Here is a 15,482-nt window from a genome sequence, read left to right on the forward strand (position 1 = left end):
TTTAGCTTAGAAAGCACTTGGTCTGGGTTAAATGGGATTAAACCAGCTGCTGTAAAGCTATTTTGAATGGTCTGGGTTTGAAAAGCCTTTTTACGAGGGATTGGGTAGGCTTCAAGAAAATCAGATTTATCGATATGGTTAAAACCAAGCCGTATTTGATTCTCAATAAGCTGACCATAGGCCCGTTTAAGAGGTATAAAATATCCAACATCAAGTAGCTGATAAAGATATAAAGAATAAGCTGGTATATAAATTGGAATAATATTATTCTCTTTGCAAATCTAGTCAAATTGGGGGGGTGAAATAACTCCCACAACCATCAAGAATCAAAAGTCGATATTTTCCAAGTATATATATTCAGTAGTTACTAGAATAAAGTGCTTTTGAAGCAATTGAAGCCTAATTTTATCGGTTGTCCATCCATTTAGACTAGTTTTAAATCGCCAATCAAGTGGAAAATTCTTAACCTATCCTTTAATCAAAACTTTGTCTTTAAAAATAATAACTGGTGGAGGGACTTGTCCAGATCCACTAATAGTTTCAATAGCTATTACCCATTCACAATTTCTAGGCTGTAAAAGTGCTCGCCGACCGTAGAGTTCAGAGTAAGTAACAACTTAAGCAGTTGCTGTAAGCCCCATTGTAAATCCAATCTCATCAAAGTTATAAATATCCTCTGATAGAATACTATTCTCTTGGATAGTCTTAAAAACCAGATTAAACCACTCTTGAACTATCTTTGGATCCCCTATCTTTACATGCTCGTAATCATATTGTCAAGAGCATTATGTGGTAAGCTCTGAATGTCGTTTAACGAAGTTTGTAACCCAATTCTTGCCAACAGTTTAAGAGGGGGTCTGGCCATATGCTATGAGTAGAATATTGGCCATTTCTTGGACAGTAGCCGGGCGGGGGGCAGCTCCACGTATATCCATAGAGATCACCCATTGAAGAAGCGAATTCTCTTCATTTTCGCTTAATTGATGATTATTTGCGCGAGTTTCAAGGCGGTTCTGGTGGCCATTTAGCCTATCGCGTAGCGTAGAGCGAGGTATATCAAATATACGTGCTGCTGTGGCGACTGCTGTGATATCTTGGTTCTTTATAGCCTCAATAGCAATTAGAATCCTTCCCTCTTGTTCGGCTAAATTTCGAGAGGTTTTAGAACGTATTGGTGGCATGGTGGGTGGTTGAAGATGGAAGGGTGCGACGCGACTAACGCGAACGCGGTCAGGTGGCGGCTCGCTTGGGAGATACGTTAGCTGAAGTCTCATTGGCTCGGCCCGACCCGAATTGTGGGCTGTGCCGAAGGAATAATACTTAAGGGAGAAGGGTGTATTTTTATATAACAAAAAAAAGAAATGGCGCTGCCCGGAATCGAACCGAGGCTAAAGCAGTAATGATATACCACAATGCTTCGTCATACCACTAGACCACAGCACCTGATGCTTGATGGATTTCATTCTTTCGACATCATCAGGTAAAACGAAAAGCTGAAAGTTAGAATGGAATCGCAACTGCCATAGATAATCGAAGAGACTCATATATCCAAATGTTTCAAGTTAGTGGTACATTTTTTGGTGGTTTTATTTTGGCGTCAGGTCCAACACGGAGTCAGACCGGACAAAAACACTCAAGATATATAACTTCCAAGCTTCTGGCCTACATAGGTATACGGAGGAGTCACAACCTTGGAATATTCGAACCTTGAAACGTGAACCTTGGAACTTGTCGAGCCGGGCCCGGGGGGCCGCTCAACATTTTTTGAATTGAAACTTGAACATGAATTATTACTATGACTCGGAATGAGCATGTGTCTTAAACCTTGGAATGGGTTTAACTTCAAGTTGTAAGTCCTGAGGTCCTCGTACAGACCAGTTGACACATCTGTCTACTGCACCACCTGGGCAGGACCGTGAATGCCTCAGAGGTCAGAGGTCGACAAGCTTCGGAATCCTCAATCAGGAAGTGTGCAATTCGCCATATTCCCAGCGACTGCAAATCTAGAGAAGGCTGCGTAATACCAAAGTCTGCTACTGGAGTCAAAAGACACTAGGGATGGCATCACAACCTTGGAATCGTTTCGATGGTTCAATATCCGGCGTCCCGACATCGGGAGGAAGCGTCCATGTCCCAACTTCAAACCCACACGACGACCCTATAATTGACCCTGTATACATGACCTACCCTGATGATGTAGTCATCTTAGCAGCAGGCATGAAATATTTCGAGCGCGTTTCTCGGTCTTCTCATTTCCGGGATCAAATTGAACGGTCGGATATGCCCAGACCCATCTGTTGATTTCTTGGACCTCAGCCGGGTAGCGGAGGAGGTCACAAAGACATTTTTAATGGAGCACCAACCCTGCGAACTTGCGCTATGGGAAATATAGTTGACTATAGGCTGCACGTTCGTGGTGTCGCCGGAGTTCGTGTGGTGGATACAAGCATTTCCCCCACACATATCAGTGGAAAAATGATGGCGACTGTTTATGCGGTCGCTGAGAAAGCTGCGGAGCTTAAAGAGGATACAGTTTGATCAAAAATATGTGACTACTAATGTTTCCAAGCAACTTGAATATACGAAAAACACTTACGTCAATGCAAGAAGAAAATACTCTTTGGTCCTGAGTGCAGGGGGAAATGAAAGCCGCTTTCATGCCCCGGTGGGCCTAAACTCCGAGTCTGTATATAATTTCTTTCATGAGTCCTAAGAATGAGCTGATCCTCAGATTCCTCCAATGATATCTGCAAATAAAGTGCCCAGGTGCAGGTGGGTCTAAGACAGTCAATTCGCTGATTCAATAGGTGCATTTCGCCGGCATGTAGAAGCGCCCACTAAACTTCAGGACTCCTGTCAGTTTTTAATGCTGATATCCTGACTAGACTTCCAAATACCGAGTAATAAATCCATATAATCCTCAGTTGGCTTGAAGTTAATTTTTGAATTTTTGAATGGAGAGTCAATATAATCTTAAATCGCTACATGATGATCGTCTTCAGAATATTACTTCTTGGCTTGACTGTCATATGTCTTAGACCAGAACTCGCTATTTTGGAATCAATTTCATTGACAGGAATCGTGTTCTGTGGGTCGTTTGTCTTGTTCAAAGTCATTTACCAGTTATCCTTGTACCCACAATGGTTATCACCAATAAGACATATACAGACACCCTCTGTAAGATTTCAGAATTATTCTCAAAACTCCAAGGCTGTGGGGGAAATGTCTCATGTCACGATGCTAATGTTTCTTAGTCGCGAAACTGGCGCACTGGGAATTCAGACTCGTTTTTGCTAAGAACTACATATTCGTTCGTTCACCAGTGGATTAAGGATCTGCCTCATGAGGGTCTTCTACGCTACTATCTTGTCGGGAATCTAGAATGGGTTATGCCGATCAGCTCTGATGCTCTCAGAGCGATCCTAGTGACAAAGGTTTATGATTTTGAAAAGCCAGAGATTATGAGTTATGGTATGCGAAAGACACTGGGAAATGGTATTCTCCTTGTTGAAGGTGAAGAGCACAAGGTAAGCATGTGGACCTTTCCAGTGAATAGATATTGCCGAGATAGCCAACGCATACATGATATCTTTCTCCCTCTCCCTCTCCATGTTACCTCGTTGACTTTTCAAAAGCTGCCAAGATCATCCACCGATGGAAATCAACCATAGCATCGCTGACACTGTGACAATTACTAGGTACAACGAAAGAACCTCATGCCTGCTTTCTCTTACCGTCACATCAAGAACCTTTACCCTTTATTCTGGTCCAAGAGCACCGAGATGGTATTAATGATTGAGAAAGATTTACGGTCAAGGATAGGAGAGAATGCCGAACTCCACGAACGTTTCCGCCTGTGCCTGCTGTCACTGGGACCGGAATGATATAATATGCGATTTTTATCGGGCGCCAACCCCACAACCGGGTGAATGGGAGTCGTCTACCTTGAAGAAGCTTCAAGAACAAAACCAGGCCGTCATCGCCAAGTTCAGATCAGCTTCCGCGCAATGGGAGAAGATAGCAGCCGGAATTACTGAAACTCAAAATTCTGCATTTGGAATCAATACCGCCTTGCTCATGGAAGACCGCCAGCTGGTGGCTGAGAGTACTCAGAAACAGGTACTTGCTACAATGACTTTGAAAAACGAGCAGGAGAATGGAATGAAGCTCGCAATGGAGGCCATCGACATGTGTACCGCAATGCAAGATTTTATCGACGAAAAAGTCAAGGAGGAAGATGAACGGTCCAAGCGGTAGACCCGAGGCACTCAACCGCCAGGGTTGCATTAAGGCTTCGGCGCTATCTTGCTATGGTTTGATTTTTCTTGCCTCTTGGTGTCGCCGTTCAGAAGGAAAAGCTCTAGCAACTTCTGAGCATCTCCCCCATCTGCCCCTCGCTAGGCTACCAGCCACACTGGTGCTAAGTCCTAGAGATACTATTTTGTAACTGGCAGGCTTTATGCAGGTTTCTTTCTTTGTTCAAATGGGGCAAGCTTGGAAGCGTCAAAAAGCATTATATCATCAAATATCAAACTTATAAGGTTCCAAGGTTCCAAGGTTGTTATGCAAGTAATGACTATAAAATCCAATGCTCCAACAATACCTGCATGTATCAACCTAGGTTCTATTGAGTCAACGAAACTCACCGCTTTGCAACTAAAATCATTTCTTGATTTGATATCCCTAGTACCTAGCACACCTAGACCCCCGGAAGTTCATGTTTGAGGGGTTTCAATAGCAATGCTTGAAGGCACTGCTAGGAGGAGGGACTGTCGTTTGAGCTTTGCATTCTTAGGAGGGCAAAATATAAGTTTAGGGAGGGGAGATACCACCCTGAAATGATGTAGAATGGAATTGATATACTCTAGAGAAGGACTTAGGAGAATGAAGTGAGAGGCCAGATTCAGATCATATGGTATGCCTGATTCCGGCATATTGATCGGAACCATCACATCTGGAATCATCACATGAACCTTGGAAGACAGCTTAACTTTGCTACCCCCTACCTCAACTTATCTTTCTCAAATTTGTGCTTCATTCCCATCATTCTTTACCTTCGTATTCAACTCTTACTTTCTTATTACTCTTGCACGCCATTTATCCTGAGCTAAACTGAACTCTCGTCTCAACCTCAACTTACATTTTCTCACTTTTGCTTCCTTCCCATTCTTCTTGCCTCTGCACACCCCCTCCCATCAGCCGAGACTTTCTCTTCTTCTCATCCAGTGGACAATCTGGTGACAAATTGCATCGAGAGCAAACCACTGTATGGATTTCCCGCCGTCTTCTCATCAACTAACCCGTTTGTTCTAACAAATTTGAGTTTTCTAGTGAAAAAACCAAGAATCTCCAAACATCTTTGGGATTTTCATTTAACCAAACATGGCTGAACCAGGAGTTGAAGGAATGAGAGAAATCTGCAAACATGGAGATCTCGTGCTCGTCGTCGGCCCAGAAAAGCTGAAGCTACAAGTCTTGTCTGGCGTCCTCCGGAACAGTTCAAGAGTCTTTGATGCAATGCTTGGCCCAAACTGGAAGGAAGGAGGTGCGGCAAAGGTAGGGCTGCCCGAAGATAATGGGATTGCGATGCGTCACATATGCCTGGCCCTGCATTGCCGACTTCCCATTCCTCTTGAAACACTCGATTCAAATACCTTACTCAAGATTGCAGCCCTTTCAGACAAATATTTTCTCAATGAAGCTCTATTCTACGCAGCAAAGTTTTGGTTAGAGCAAAGCACCTCGGACCCCCATGCGCTCATGGAGCTTACCACCGCGGCTTACCTTTTCCGAAACGCAAATGCATTCAAAACCCTCACCAAAGAATTGGTACTCAATTACTCATATCCATATCTTGGGCTCTTGACCACAGAGATCTCTCAATGGCTGGACTTGACTGTACTGTGTGCGTGTTTCCTACTAATTCCCACATTAATTTATTCAACAAAGCTGACATATTAATGTAGCGCATTTGGAGTTTGCGCGAGCCCATCTTCACCTTTGCATTTCCGATGTGCTCTTGCAGGAGTTCCAAGATGCCGAAGACTACGACCACTCCGGCGAGACATGGATGGGAGTTTTTGGACATTTATGCATAAATGATTTAAAAGACAATTTCCTTACCCCAACCGGCCTTGGCAAAATATCTAGCATAGGGAAAAGACTCGCAGAAATGGTGGATCCAACCCCCAGAATAGACAACGACTGTCAATTTTCGCCGGAAAGATACAAAAGAGGGTGCATTCGTTTGATTCAAAATCTCATCACCTGGCACACAGGTCTTTGTCTCTGGTGTGTCCAAGAAAACCAAGGAATTCACCCGCAAGCCTGTACTCATGAGAACTGAGAACCGGCAAATTTTCAGAAAAATCGCATTTAGTCAATGAATTGTTTTTTGGGGGGAGGGGGTTTGTTTCCACCGTCTTGGGTTAAATTAATGCAACACCTTTATTAGTCTATTGTGTTCATTGCCTGTACAGCGCTTAGTGCGATCTCTGTAGAGTGACATGCAGTAACGATTCCACAATTGAAAATTTGTCAGGTTCACATAGTCATGATAGAAGCTGAACATGCTGTCAAGCAATCCTAGGTACTAAATGCTGCCCAATGCTTTCCAAATATTTCTCGCCCGTACTAAAAGCTACCTAATTCACTGCCGTATATTCTAAGGTTTGTGGATAATATCGACTAATCTATGTAGTGCTCTATGCTAAATACATCCTCTTATTCTCCGCAGCTCTTTTACCTGATGGCTATATTTTTCACTTATCCCTGATCATGATGAATTATTAGCAAATATTTTCACCCCTTGTTCTAGCAGCTCGATCTCTTTTCGTGTTTAGAACGCGTAAAGCCTAAACAGCCGGGCACACCTAACTGGCCATCTCCCCACAAACTATATTTTGTCTCTTCTGTGCGACCGCCAATAGCTAAAGTCCGACTGAAAATCACCTTCATATCCAAGCCTTATCCATCGTTATATGAGCGCCTTCCCGCAATAATTTAACGCCGTCCCGTATGTGGACCGCAGTTCTTGATTCCCCGATGTTCCGGCCGGATATCGCTGCCGACATCCCCGCCTGTTCCCTGGACTGAGCTTGCACATCTTAAATACCTTGTACCCTGCATGGTATTCCAGGGTTAAAAAAATAATAGGAATCTATCGACAGGGGTCATCTTTGAATATGGAATTCTACAACTACCAAGAGTTTTTCGAGCATGCTGCCAAGCTCATTGGAGAGGAAAACATATCCAGAGACTACTCGACAGGCGCACTCTCAGGAACTCAGGGTCAAGTTTCCTATGGTGACCCATTTTGTCCAGAAACGACACATCAATCAAAAGGTGCTATCAGACCTGGATCTGTAGAAGAGGCTCAGGGCATACTGAAACTGGAAACCCGATTTCATGTCCCGTTATGGACAGTCTCGCGTGGTAAAATCCTTGGGTATGCTTCACACTGACCCAGATGAATCAGCATACTGATAGTTCTCAAAGATATGGCGGATCTGCGCCAGTGACAAATAGGGTGTGGTTCTAGACCTACACCGGATGGACAAGATTCTGGAGATAAACGAAGAGTACGCGTACGCAATCGTGGAACTGGGTGTATCCTTTTTCGATCTATTCAACGAGATTCAAAAGCGCGGCTTGAACCTTTGGCCATCTGTTCCAGCTATTGGCTGGGGTTCTGTTTTAGTAAATACCCTCGATCGTGGTTTTGGCTATACACCGCTAGGTGAACACGCCCAGGGGCAATGTGGATTTGAAGTTGTCCTGCCAAATGGCGATCTCCTGCGGACTGGGATGGGAGCTATGAAGAATAGTTCTCTCTTTCCTCTATACAAAAGGTATGTATGATGTATTCCGCCCGTCAGATTCTCCGATGCTGACAAAAACTTCTAGTGGTTACGGCCCAAACATTGATGGGATGTTCTTCCAGTCTAACCTTGGTGAGTTCGACCAATTCCCATCAACCAGTGAAATTTTTGACTGATAAATCCAGGCGTCGTGACCAAGCTGGGGATCCATATTACGCCTGCCCCAGAAGCATACGCCACAGTGGAAGTGAGCGTCCCGCGTGAAGAGGACCTGGTGCCCCTAGTGGGAACTCTTTCCGATCTGATGCGCCGATCGGTCATCTTGAACTCGCCATCCATCGCGAATATCTTCCGGATTGCGCTCACATCTCGGGAATCTGAAGTTCATGAAATTTTTGGAGGTTATATGAAACCAGGGAGTAATGTTCCTTACAAGGTCTTGGAGGATATACGATGCAAGCAGGGTTGGGGTTTTTGGAAGGCATACTTTTCGCTCTATGCGCCCACAGAAGTTCTCCCATCCCTGATTGCGGCAGTAAAACGAGCCTTTACTACGATTGAGGGTGTGGAGATCGAGTATCGTGAATTCGCTGGCATACCGGGCAAATGTATCACCGCACAGGATGTCGAGGAGGAAGAGATTCCTCACAGTGGAATCCCCACCCTGGCCCCACTTGCGATGCTAGACAGTCGACAGGAGGGCAGTGGAAATATTTGTTTTTCTCCTATTATCCCTCCTTCTGGTCGGGAACTGTATTTCTGGTACCTAACTGCGAAAAAGCGAACTTATGAAGCTGGATTTGATTTCTTCGCTGATTTCCACGTTTATCCTCGATATGTTATTGGCATCGACTTGGTCATCTATACGGCTTCAGAAACAATTGCGATTGACCGATTGTATCGAGACCTATTGACAGATGCTGCCGGGCAGGGTTACTCAGAATACCGGACACACGTCAGTTATATAGGTGAGGTGGCATCTCATTTCGATTTTAATGATTCGGCGATTCGGCGATTCAACACAACCATCAAGGATTTATTGGACCCGAACGCAATTTTATCACCGGGAAAGTCAGGAATATGGAACTCCGAGTCACAAAGTCGGATCGGAAAGTAGATTGATTTCAAGTAAGCAAATAAGGAACTTAAAAAAATCCATCCTATACATAGGTAGTACTTCCAAGGTTGCAATGCTGGTGTAACGATTCAGACAATTCATAACGGAAATAAACCCTACGTGAGACTTAGCATGTAATTACTACGGTCTAATCTCCACCAATCTTAAAATAGAATGTGGCATGGACCTGTAAGGTGGAGGACGAGCGCCTATCTGGGCTATCTCCACTAGTCTACCTTAGCTACCCCAGTGGGGTAACATAAACGATCATTTGAACGCGTAATCACCTATTTACAGTCTACTAAAAATCAGGTCCCTTGAGCAGCTGTGGTGTCCGCGATAACATCTGACTAACTAAAGCCACATGTCTCAGAGACGGAATCTTCATGATACTAACTACGGAGTAGTCCGGAGTATTCCGGAGTGGAAGATCCTTGGGTATCACTGTGCGCAGGGGCATAGGTGCCAGGGGTTCACATCAAATTATTTATGACTTTGGCCCAAATTGGTGCCTGAAATTTCTACTGGATGCCTGGTTTTTATACCGCCCTGGCTACCGCCTTTACACGAATCTGTATTAGATAAATACACAGCTCATCAACTCAAGCCCCCAGGGTAAGTCCACCAGCCCCACAACAAAGCCAAACCTTAGAAGAGTGCCCGTGACCTTAGGGGCATTTAAAAGCAATCTCTTGCCAGTACTGCCTTTAGGCGTCGAAGCTAGCGACAATAGCTTTTAACTCCCAGATCTAGTCCAGATAGCTTCAATTTCATTTTTCTTTTTAATATTTAGACGCTGATTTAAAAAGTGATTTAAAAAGTGATTTAAAAAGAATATTTGGGGTGTATTTGGATATCTGCCTATCGCAGTAAATTTGAAATACAGTAATTGTATTTCTGTATTATAAATAATCTGCCGGTCAAAACTCAGGCAGAAATGGGCAAATTCAGGCACCAATTCAGGCCCAAGTTGTAAATAAATTGATGTGAACCCCTGGCACCTATGCCCCTGCGCAATCACTGGCATTTTACAATACGTATTTTATACGGACTAAGGGCCGATCGCACTCAAAACAAGATGCATGGCGTACCTCAGTGTATTGACGCTCAGATTACTTTCACTGCCCAGGTGCTTCCTGATTTCCATCTACAACATTTGACCCGTGAACCCATTCTGCACTGTTATAATTCTATTTTTCTTGTTCTACTCATTACAGACCCCTCTCCCTTCTGACAAGTCAATCCTGCCAACGAAAGAGAAGAGAAATGTCGACCTTGCAACCGTTGAGCGGCATATGGTGGATACACTGCTGTACAATCGTTCTGTCGTTGACCATTCTTCTTCAACTATGGCGAAGAATTCATTTTATCCGAAGGTCATTCGGAAAGTGCACATTCAAAAGTCGTGCGACTGGAGATATGGTATGGTTTCCCCGTCGAGGTAGTCACTGAGTATCCGACCGCTGACGCGTTCTAGATCTTCCCAGTAACTTTCTTCATCATTCATCTCACGGCAACTTGGAGGGTATGGTCTTTGTCGCAACTTCATGAAGGCATCATATTTTCCGCCACAATAATATCGCTTATTGCGTCGTCCGGAATTCTCGCCAATTCACTGCTTGAAAAAAACAGAAGCTTTCAGCCGAGACAAGCTTTGATTGTCTATCTTTCGCTTTCACTAATGAGAGATACCATCATGTTCATGTTAGGACCCAGTAATTTATCGTGGGAAAATATTCACTCAATCAAATTTCAAGCATACTGGGAAGGTGCTTGGTTGATCTATCACACTCTGGTCGAAGGGCCGAGCCTTGATCAAAATACTCGAGAATCCTTAACCACGGAAGAGGGAGCTGGGCTTTTAAGTCAAGTCTTTTTCTTCTGGGTTTTACCAATGCTTAAGCAAGGGTACCTGAATACTTTGACACTTCACAGTCTACCTGAAATTCACTCAAAACTACGACCTGAGACTCTCCGACAGAAGCTTCTGGGCGCATGGACAGCGAGATGTGAGACTATTTACTTCTTTTAAGCGAATCAGACTGATATATCTCAAAGCTAAGCCTGTCACCAAGTGGAAGTTGCCACTTTTGTTGCTGCATTCGTTGAAGATTGCTTTTCTATCTCCGATCCTGCCCCGACTCTCGCTTATTGTATTCCGGTATCTGCAGCCTATCTTCATTAGCCTTGCAATTAATTTTGTCAGAAACTCATCCTCAGGAGATGGGTTCTATTTAGTATTATATGCCACAGTCATTTACATGGGATTGGCAGTAAGAGACATGAGCCTATCAAGTTATCATATGGAAGAAGCGTTAATATTTAACAATCTCCAGGTTTCCGCAGCGATTTACCAGCATCGAGTGAATCAGTTACAAATCATGATCAGAGCAGGCATGATTAGTCTTATCCATGACCACTCACTGAAAGTTCCCATAAGAAGCTCTGATGGTTCCGAGGCTTTGACCTTGGTAGGAATAGATATTGAAAGTATCGAATCATCAGGAGAGATTTTCCACGAGACTTGGGCTCAGCTGTTTGAAGTTATTATTGGAACTTTCATCCTGACAGCGCGAGTGGGGTGGCTTGCGTTTCTGCCATTGATCATCATATTCGGTAATTCACCTTGTATTCCAATCACAATTTTAGACCCAGATAACTAACTCAGATTAATAGGCTGTTCAAGAATGAGTGTTTATGTCGCTAGAAACCTGGAGGGTAAACAAAAAGACTGGAACCTTGCTACTCAAAAACGGATTGCAGTTATCACGTCGACCTTGAGTGGCATCAAGAGTCTTAAAATGCTGGGCATGGAAGACGCAATTCAGACCCAGATTTCATACTTGAGAAAACAAGAGTTACACACTTCGAAGGGGATGAGATGGATTTTGGTGGCATATAATGCAAGTGGTACGTATAGCTAAAAGATCTTTTGATTCCCCCTTCTAACAATCCCTCAGCAAATGCGCTTGGTATCTTCGCCCCTGTTGCCACGTTAATAATATATGCAACTTTGTTACACGGTGAAGAGCCTATTCAGGCTGGTGAAGTTTTCTCTTCCCTTGCACTTCTGGCTATGGTAACACACCCAGCGAATATGGTTATGACCTTAGCCCCTCGCGCAGTTGCTGTAATGGCAAATTTTGCCCGAGTGCAGTCTTATCTAACGAAGCCACCAATCGAGGATAGCCGTCAATGCACAGCCGAACACCATATACACCAATTTGCTTCAGTAAATAATGTGACTATCAAGTCCGCTTCAGGAACTCTAGCCATTCTCCAAAATGTCTCTTTAGATATGGGGAAAGATGAGCTGCTCCTCTGTGTCGGTGCTGTGGGAAGTGGAAAAACAACTCTGGCAATGGCCCTACTAGGAGAGGCAACACCATCATCTGGCATCATCCAGGTGTCATCAAAGCAAATTGCATATTGTGCGCAAGAACCTTGGCTTCCGACCGCCAGCATCTGCGATATAATATCAGGGGAGGCTGTTGATCTAAATTCGGAGTGGTATAATACGGTCATTGATGCATGTGGATTGTTTCCTGACTTCAAAAAGCTTCCTGATGGTGACAAAACCATGATTGAAAATAATGGTATCAATCTATCGGGAGGACAGAAACAACGCATTGTGGGTTTCTCGAAATTGCCTCCTAGCTCCGTCCCATTAACCAAGTCATCAAGGCTCTGGCTCGGGCCATATACTCTCGATATAAATTTCTAGTTCTCGATGACCCTTTCAGTGCGCTTGACAAAAATGTAAGAGATCATGTAATAAATGGTCTTTTTGGCTCAGGAGAGCTACTCAAGCGGATGGGTGCAACGCTATTTTTGACAAGTAACTCAAGTGAGTTGAAAATCCGGTTCGTCCATAAATATGGCAGCGCATCTAACAAATGAAGCAACACTCTATCGATTTGCGGAGAAGGTAGTATCACTAAAAGATTCAATGGCCTACACCCAGGTTTCATTCGGTGAAGAAGATCCAAAGGCCTTTTCAACGACTCCCCTCTCGATTGAGACATCTTCTGGTAGTGATCGGATCACAATATCAAATGGATCAAATCGATCTAGTCAGACTCATCGATCGAATGATGCTGCAAAGGGTATACCTCAAAGGCCCGACGATACGGCAGTCTACGGTACTATGCCTTTATTGGGAATATGGAAGTTGGATTTTACTAGTACATATTGACAGTTTATTCAAACAGGATTCTATCTCAATTCGGTTGGCCATTTGAACGCCCTTCTCATGACATTTTGTACCGCGACATACTCCTTTACCCTGACTTTTTCTCATTATATACTCAAATGGGCCATTGAAGCACCCCCAGAAGACCTGCGACTATACATGTGTTTCTACGCTGCAATATCAGGTATCGCATGGATAGCAACAAATGGTACCATGTGGTAGGGCTCATCTATACAATATTGTAACAGTCTAAATTGTTAATATTATCAAGGTCGACTCAAATCAAGATTGCCATACGCTCTGGAGAGATGCTCCATGCTCAGCTTCTCGATAGAATTCTCCGGTTAGTCCGTCTTACATCATGCATCTCATCAAAAAATAGTTGGCAGTCAACTAACCCAAACAAGGACGCCTCTTGCATATTTTACAGAAACACAAGTTGGCGTTACATTGAATAGGTGAGGCATCTCCATTTGAAGTATCAACATTTTAAACGATTAATAACACAAGGCAATTAGATTCAGCCAAGATATATCTCTTATTGAAAAACAGCTTCCTCCGGCATTTGCCAACCTAAACACCCGTAAGTGCTCCGAGTCTCGGATTTGCTATCTTCCAAATTTCGAAAGGTATTTCCTGCGCTGAACATCGCTACTAGAGATCTTCAAACTTCTAGCGCAAGTATTGCTCATACTGAGCGTCCAGCCTTTGATGACAGCAACGGTTCCAATATGTTTCATCTTCGTATATTTAATTCAACGGATTTACCTCAGAACGTCCAAACAACTTCGCTTCCTCGATCTGGAGTCTAAGTCACTCATTTATACCACCTTGCTCGACACGGTATGCACCCCGGAATCTCTCAGCTCAATAACATGATCAGGTCTGATAATATTCCTAGGTGAACGGTGCAAGTACGATTCGAGCTTTTGGCTGGCAGAAAAAGTTCCAGCAGAAACTTGATCAAGCATTGCATATTTCTCAAAAACCTTCGTACCTCCTTCTTTGTTTGCAATGTTGGTTGAGGGTTGTTCTGGATTTCTTAATTGCATTGATCGCGATCACTCTCATTGCAATCGCAATCGGATCTAGAGACACTACGACCGGGGCAGACATTGGATTAGCCCTCAATCTCATTATAGTGGCAAACACGACGCTTTTGAAGCTTGTACAATCGTGGGCATCTTTAGATACCTCTTTGGGAGCTGTATCTCGATTGAAAAGCGTGCAAGATTCTTTGTCTATTGAAGACGAGGACAGGGAGACCTTGGATCCAGGGCCACAGTGGCCATTGTCGGGTAACACACTGATAGAAAATATTTCGGTATCCTACTCCTCTTCATCAACAGATCTTGCCTTACGGAATATCTCTCTTCGAATTACTGCTGGGCAAAAGGTTATGATCATGGGTCGAACAGGAAGGTATGCAATTCCTTCAACATTAGGGAATTCGACTTACTGACTGCTTTTACCGGTAGCGGAAAGAGCACACTCATGCTTTCTTTACTTAAGCTTCTGAATCCTAGAGAAGGGAGAATTGAAATAGACGGTTTGGATATTGCTGGAATTTCCTCCCGTGCCATGCGTCGACGCGGGATTATAGCAGTGCCACAAGATGGCTTCAATATCCCAACGGCAACTCTACGACTTAACCTGGATCCTTATCACACAAGCTCCCAAGAGACAATTATCAGGGCTCTGAAAAGGACACAACTTTGGGAGAGGCTTAGTTCAGTTTCTCTCCATGAAATTCATGAAGGACCAGATGAAAATTGGGAAATAACGAGAATACTTGACATGCCCATGTCATCATTCCTACCACTGTCAACTGGCCAATTGCAACTCTTTGCACTATCTCGGATGCTGCTGCGAGTATGGTCGGAAGTACAGACAAAGCCCATTGTTATCTTAGATGAAGCTAGCTCTTCCCTAGACCCTGCAACTGAGTCTATCCTCCATGGGATTTTAGTTGAGGATCTCTCATCTCACACAGTTGTGATGATCGCCCATAAAGTTGATGGAATTGTCAGTGCCATGCGACCTGGGCATGATAAAGTTGTGACAATACTGGATGGTCAACTATCAACTCAAGTGCTGAATCTTTTATGACAAGTGGGTGATAGACTCGAATGTTCGATTGGAGGCAATATCTGGACCTTGAGAAGCTGCAAATGAAGGGTACATGACCGTTTTCATTCAGTTGTAGGAATATATTGTTGAAAATTTCTCATTCCGAGTCACTGTGACCTCCATTTTACTCCAAGGCTAGCACTGTAGTGTGTATAGTACGGAGTATGAGACTTCAGCCTTTGGTGTCATATACCCACGAAGCAGCCCTTCAGGGCTTAATTTC

At 43.8% G+C, this 15,482-nt stretch overlaps 5 protein-coding genes across 5 annotated transcripts; all 5 read left to right on the plus strand.

Moving 5' to 3' along the window:
• Window positions 1–3,140: 3,140 nt before the first annotated feature.
• N7483_009110 (Cytochrome monooxygenase FUM15) lies at window positions 3,141–4,257 on the plus strand (the record flags this gene model as incomplete). The annotated part of the gene is given in 5 exon segments (XM_057092537.1): window positions 3,141–3,177; window positions 3,255–3,310; window positions 3,324–3,527; window positions 3,699–3,785; window positions 3,823–4,257. The coding sequence occupies 5 exon segments, from the start codon at window positions 3,141–3,143 to the stop codon at window positions 4,255–4,257; spliced, it is 819 nt and encodes a 272-aa protein (XP_056943711.1).
• Window positions 4,258–5,382: 1,125 nt separating this feature from the next.
• N7483_009111 (uncharacterized protein) lies at window positions 5,383–6,251 on the plus strand (the record flags this gene model as incomplete). The annotated part of the gene is made up of 3 exons (XM_057092538.1): window positions 5,383–5,905; window positions 5,967–6,076; window positions 6,198–6,251. 3 exons carry the CDS (start codon window positions 5,383–5,385, stop codon window positions 6,249–6,251), a joined length of 687 nt encoding a protein of 228 aa, XP_056943712.1.
• A 933-nt stretch (window positions 6,252–7,184) lies between these two features.
• Window positions 7,185–7,520, plus strand: N7483_009112 (uncharacterized protein; the record flags this gene model as incomplete). The annotated part of the gene is made up of 2 exons (XM_057092539.1): window positions 7,185–7,434; window positions 7,489–7,520. 2 exons carry the CDS (start codon window positions 7,185–7,187, stop codon window positions 7,518–7,520), a joined length of 282 nt encoding a protein of 93 aa, XP_056943713.1.
• Window positions 7,521–7,551: 31 nt separating this feature from the next.
• N7483_009113 (FAD-binding oxidoreductase) lies at window positions 7,552–8,937 on the plus strand (the record flags this gene model as incomplete). The annotated part of the gene is made up of 3 exons (XM_057092540.1): window positions 7,552–7,850; window positions 7,906–7,952; window positions 8,006–8,937. 3 exons carry the CDS (start codon window positions 7,552–7,554, stop codon window positions 8,935–8,937), a joined length of 1,278 nt encoding a protein of 425 aa, XP_056943714.1.
• Window positions 8,938–10,633: 1,696 nt separating this feature from the next.
• Window positions 10,634–15,238, plus strand: N7483_009114 (ATP-binding cassette transporter; the record flags this gene model as incomplete). The annotated part of the gene is made up of 14 exons (XM_057092541.1): window positions 10,634–10,946; window positions 10,996–11,210; window positions 11,274–11,553; window positions 11,614–11,847; window positions 11,898–12,568; window positions 12,622–12,784; window positions 12,840–13,079; window positions 13,149–13,347; window positions 13,401–13,472; window positions 13,537–13,587; window positions 13,648–13,712; window positions 13,788–13,972; window positions 14,031–14,551; window positions 14,608–15,238. 14 exons carry the CDS (start codon window positions 10,634–10,636, stop codon window positions 15,236–15,238), a joined length of 3,840 nt encoding a protein of 1,279 aa, XP_056943715.1.
• Between the last annotated feature and the right edge of the window lie 244 nt (window positions 15,239–15,482).

The sequence above is a fragment of the Penicillium malachiteum genome, assembly GCF_028827825.1.
Source record: "Penicillium malachiteum strain IBT 17515 chromosome Unknown utg000004l:1.0-4883003.0:1.0-4884900.0, whole genome shotgun sequence".
NCBI lineage: Eukaryota > Fungi > Ascomycota > Eurotiomycetes > Eurotiales > Aspergillaceae > Penicillium > Penicillium malachiteum.